Source organism: Carcharodon carcharias, chromosome 23 (genome assembly GCF_017639515.1).
Source record: "Carcharodon carcharias isolate sCarCar2 chromosome 23, sCarCar2.pri, whole genome shotgun sequence".
NCBI classification, from domain to species: Eukaryota; Metazoa; Chordata; class Chondrichthyes; order Lamniformes; family Lamnidae; genus Carcharodon; species Carcharodon carcharias.
Window position 1 is genome coordinate 6,499,034 of NC_054489.1, and position 5,597 is coordinate 6,504,630.

The following is a 5,597-nucleotide window of genomic DNA, read 5'->3' on the forward strand; positions in this document are numbered from 1 at the left end:
TATGACTTTATTGAAGTGGTTCTTTGAAAGAACTGTCCAAGTTGCTCAGAGGCCTCAGCATTTTCTCAAAGCCCTGCAAATTAATTGCCTTTAGAAAGCTCCAATAGAATCTGATTCCACCAGGACCACCATCCTTTCCGATGATGCATTCCAGATTTTAGCAAACCTCTGTGTGTAGCAATTCACATCGTATCATCCTGCTAAACATTTCTACACTCTCCAAGGTCTTGTCATCCTTCCTAATTATTCTGACATATTTCTCTATGTGCTAGTAAAACGTAGAGTCAATAAATAACAACAGCTCCCTTCACCTCAGTCAATTTCTCCCAGTTTGCAATGACCTTGACAGGGCCACCAGAATATTGTATGGGAGAAAGGACATTGCAGCTCACTGCCGCCATATCGGTCCTCCCAGCCACCAGGGGGACGCAGCGCCACCAGAGCACCAGAGTTCTCTCCTGGTCACAGCACTCATTGCTCGTTGTTAGCGCTGTTATTGGACGATCGAGGTGCCAGTTGGGAAAGGTGTCCAATCAGAGAAGGGGGAAGTGGGCGGTGGCGGGCCGGACGTCCGGCGGCGGCAGCCAATGAGCAGCGGGGAGGTTCGAGGTGACTTAAAGGAGAAGGTGAGTGAGCGGCGCCGCCATTGGGGAGCGTGGCTGAGGAGAGGGAGAAGGACAGTGAGACTCTGAGACCGGGTAACGATCGGGCCCCCCCCCCCCTTCATGTGGCGCCGTTGCAACTTCAGTCAGCCGCTTTCCTCGGCCCGCTAGGCCTCAAAGCCTGGGGCTCGAGTTGGGAACCAGCCCGGGCCAACCCTCGATAGGCCGGGGGTGACGCTTGACCTTTCTCACTCCAATTGCTTTTGCAAATATAAATTAATACGAATTAATATAACAATTGTTCTGCTATTTTTATTCTGCATTAAATATTTTCCTTGCCCCATTAGCGAGTTGCCTTGACCTATCAATGATTTGTCGGGATTTGGAGCTGAAGCTTCTAGAAGTGATTGCTCCTGGTTTATTGCAGTGGGTTTAAATCCATTATAATCCACGCTCGCCTCTAATGCAAGTTCTTTTTTTTGCCGTGGGATGGACGCTCTGAACATTGACCTCTCAATTAGAATTCGTTCAATGGAGTCTGCCTGAAAGTGTAGAAAATTAGCTAGGTTTCTGAAGTCCCTGTATTACTGTCTGGCTGTTCAGTGTCTTTAATACAATAATATTCCTCTTAAGGTCTACAGTGATTGTTTTATTTTCTGCTTTTGTTTAATACCTTCAGTATTGTGCCTTGACCTCCAGACTACAGAAAGGGTCATTATGCTCAGTGACATGTTGCTGACTTATAGGCTCCAATAATGAACTCAAATCATGTAGTTCATTTCCTTGATGTTCCCTGGGTGAAAATCCATGTATTGTTATCGCTAAGCTTTACCTGGATCATAGTCTGCAGCTAGTGGGCCAAGCACTACCAGTAACTGTGTCGGGTTAATCTTTGTAATTAGTGACCAGTTCGAACCAGGTATTGTGCAGATTAGATTTGTAGTCCTGTTTGTAACTGGAATTTTTTTCCCCTTTCTTTCTAAAAGGTAAAATCATGATGTACGCTTGTGCTAAGTTTGTCTCCTGTCCTGCTGTGGTGAGTGTTTTAAAGGAAGGATTATCTGACTTTCTGCCCTTTACTCTGATTTAGGGCTATTCATTGTGTTTAAGGAAATTAAGTTTGTTATCTTGCAATACTTCTGACTATTGTATGTTACTTTGATTGTCTTTATGTACAACTTAAGGGGAAAATGTACCTTAATGAGCTCACCTTATAAATATTTGTGATAAGTCATTGTGCACTCTTACTGCTCAGTACTGTCTCTTGTCTTGTAATGCTTGTTCTACTTAGAGATTTGACAGGCCTGATGATGTTCAGGAGTTCATTAGGCTAAAAGTTAATTACACTACCTGCAAACAGTGAACAGATTTCCTGTATAATATATTAAGGGTTTTGAGAAAGGTGGATGGTCTGTAATACAGGTTTGGATTTGCAAATTAATTTTCAAAATAGTACATGTTTGAACATGGAGAAAGTGCTTTTGGGTGGGGCAAGGAGTAGCATAGGGCATGAGCTGGTGACATGGAGCATGCATGCACTGTTGGGTTGGGTGGGGTGGCATGGAATCGGTTGAAGGTAGGTGAAACACTTCTGATTTGCATTCCAGGTTCGCAGTACTTCGAGGACATTCCTTCGGCCAATGTCGGCCTCAGTCTTCAGACCAGAGACCCAAAACGAACAAGTAAGAGTTTGTTTGAAATCTCCTGTGTCACCACCTCTGTGGCAATTGAATTATTGAGTGTTGCATGGCTCCTGGCCTCCCAGTGAGCTGGCCAAGTACACAGCCACTGGTGGGGTAAAGACCATTGCCGAATTCAGCAGCTATGTGTCAAATTATAGGTAATTGGGGAAAAAAGTGGACCATCAGCGGACAGCCTGGTCCAATGGTGTTAATGTTACCTCAGGGTGCTAATGTAGGAATGTAGTGGCTGTCTTTCAGTCTCCACCTTGCCCCATTTCTCTCTCTCACACACACACACCCTAAATTATGGGCTATTTCATCTATGACTGCTGAATGGTCAATATAAATTTAAGACTGAGACTGATGGAATTTTGTTGATTAAGGGCATTGGGGATATGATGTAAAGATACAGATCAGTCATAATCTAATTGAATGGTGGAGCAGGCTTGAGTGGCCTTCTACTGTTCCATGAGTGCCCAGAGCCCTCTATACTTAACCCCAGGTGAGTCCAGACTGAGCATCTGACATGGAGTGCCTCATTTCCTCCATAGGAACAGGAGGAGGCTGTTCTGCCATACAAAGATTATAGCTGATCTGTATCCACACTCCATCCACAAACCTTGGCTACATATCCTTTAAAATTCTTGGATAACAAAAATATCTCTAACTTAACATTAATTGAGCTAACATTTATTCTTTTTTTTGTGGGAGAATGTTCTACACTTCTGCCACCTTGTGTGAAGTGTTTCCTAACCTCTCAATGACCAGTCTTTCATTTTAAGATTATATCCCCTTGTCCTAAACTCTCCCAGGAGCAGCAGAAGTTTCTCTTCAGTTTATTTCAAAACCTCGCTCAAATCGCCTGATAACCTTTTATGAGCCTAGTTTATGTAATCTTTAGTCATGCTTTAACCATTGGAACCCTGGTAACAGATTCTGATGAATCTGCACTGCACTCCTTCCAAGGTCAGTAAATTCTTTCTACCAAGTATGGTGCCTGATACTCCAGATGTAGTATAAATAGGATTTAGCAAAGCTTCCTTCTCCTTAACCTTCTAGTTTTGAAGGCAAGCATTCCATTTGTCTTTCTGACTAGTTTTTGATTAATTTTAGCAATCTCTGTACGTAGGCTACTAAGTCACATTGGACTTCCACTGTTTCTGGCTTGTCACCATGTGTGTCATTTAAATAAAAATACTCTGATCTGCCCTTGTTAAGGTCAAAATAGATGACCCCACACATGCCAATATTGAAATCCTTCTTTATCCCCCCACTCACTTCATCTAACTTTTTGCTTTGATTTTGCTCAGTGTGCGCTTTGCAGAAGGGGTCGCTGGCTCAGGTACAGGAAGCTCGACTCTGCCCTCCACCCCTTCTACCTATCCTAGCTGCAAAGCCCTTTTGGGTTCAGCTAGCAACACATGAAGCAATGTGTTTCCATCAAGTTTCCATCAAGTAGTGAGATTTGGGAACAAACCCTTGACGTGGTCGACCATCTGAAAGGAATAGCTTTACATTTTGGAGGTCCTTTAAATGCCCTCTCACTCTGTTTGTTTAGGCACAGCTCCTCCCTGCACCAGGGAATGCACTGGTGCAGACTGTACGGCGAGACCTCCAGACCAGCGTCACCTCCAGGGACATCGACACTGCTGCTAAGTTCATCGGTGCTGGTGCTGCTACTGTCGGAGTGGCTGGCTCTGGTGCTGGTATTGGGACAGTTTTCGGCAGCTTGATTATTGGCTATGCCAGGTAACGATCCTCATGCATCTGATCTTGAGTTTTTGCCTCTAATTTGGTGGAACAAAACCCAAATACATTGAATCTTATAATGGCCTATGGTGAGGTTTATGCTCTGCCCCGGTGGAGGCGATCTAATAGAGATGTTCAGGATAATGAGAGGTTTTGATAGAGAGCAAAGTTATTCTCTCTGGTGAGTGGATTAATAACCAGAAGTTCTAGATTTAAAATCATCTAGAGTGAAGGTGAGAATATTTTCACTTGTCAGGATCTGAAATGCAGCACCTTATAAAGGTGGAAGCTGATTCCATAATAATTCTAAAAGATACTTGAGGTTGAAGAACTTAACAGGCTCAGTAAGTACAAGTGCTCTTTCGAAGGTACAAGGGGCCAAATCTGTGCAATAAGTTTGATTCTAATGTGGCGGTGTCTGTTTCACAGGCCCTTGCATTGCACACTGACCATTTGCATCTTCACTCTACTCCAGTCCAAATCAATGGGAATAAACTTCCTTTGGCTTTGAGGATCCCCAGTGAAAGGTCACACTGCTACCATCATAGGTTAGCTGCCTGCTTTTTGGTCCAAATTTAGGAGCGAGTTGGAGCAGCTAATTGTCCTGTATCTGGAAATGTTCACCCCACTGGTGCTGGGTGTTTAACAGTGGAGGAAGCACAGAATTCCTCAGCATTGACAAAGTATTGGGGGGGTGCTGAGGTTATCCATGCTGTTTAGAGTGCTTTATAAGTTGGCAAAAAGCAGCTGCACTCCAATTGAAAACAGAAAATGTTGGAAAAACTCAGGTGTGACAGCATCTGTGGAGAGAGAAACAGCCAATGTTTTGGGTCAATGACCCTTCTTCAGAGCACTCTGCAACTGAGTTCTGCCTCTGACATTACAAAACAGACATAGCCTGTAACAAATGGTCTCCCCTAGGTCCAGTGTGCTGTTTGAATAGTTATTGTAGCCATAGAAAGTGAAATTGGTTTTAATTTTTTTTTGTCTTCCACAGGAACCCTTCCCTAAAACAGCAGCTTTTCTCATATGCAATCCTGGGATTTGCCCTCTCTGAGGCTATGGGTCTCTTTTGTCTGATGGTTGCCTTCCTGATCCTGTTTGCCATGTAAACTCCTATGGGAGAATCCGGAAGATGGCTGGGAAGAGTAAATTATTGCAGTGGGTGGCTTTGGCCTCTCTGTCATCACTAAGTATTCAAATAGGATTATTTTTTTCAATCCAATTGTGTAAGAACTCTGATTTAGTCCTACAGGGGTCACTGTCTGAATAAAATGGTTAAACAAGTATCTTTTGTGTATTTCATTAATGAAACTGAGTTTCCATTCTAGGAATGAGGCACTTTGCAGGAGGGGTGGTGGGGGTTCTAATTGGAGATGGGATCATTGATTTGATGCAGCAATGTAGACTTGATGGGGGCAGAGGATTAATGCACTTGCAATTGCTTTTTGCACATTGACCCTTGCTGCCTGCTGCTCTAGTTTTTATTCCTCTGCTTTCTCCTCCTTGAGGGTAAGAGTATAGAATTTGTACGTAACCAGATATGTTTCTGCTTGTAATACTG

General features: G+C 43.5%; 1 protein-coding gene across 2 annotated transcripts; it reads left to right on the forward strand.

Moving 5' to 3' along the window:
• Nucleotides 1-535: 535 nt before the first annotated feature.
• Nucleotides 536-5,320, forward strand: atp5mc1 (ATP synthase membrane subunit c locus 1). 2 transcript variants are annotated; one of them, XM_041217486.1, is made up of 5 exons: nucleotides 536-626; nucleotides 1,589-1,638; nucleotides 2,210-2,284; nucleotides 3,843-4,033; nucleotides 5,031-5,320. In XM_041217486.1, the coding sequence occupies exons 2-5, from the start codon at nucleotides 1,597-1,599 to the stop codon at nucleotides 5,143-5,145; spliced, it is 423 nt and encodes a 140-aa protein (XP_041073420.1). In that variant the 5' UTR covers nucleotides 536-626; nucleotides 1,589-1,596; the 3' UTR covers nucleotides 5,146-5,320. The 2 variants fall into 2 exon arrangements, with proteins under 2 accessions (XP_041073420.1, XP_041073419.1); XM_041217485.1 differs by having other exon boundaries at nucleotides 603-698.
• Nucleotides 5,321-5,597: the final 277 nt, after the last annotated feature.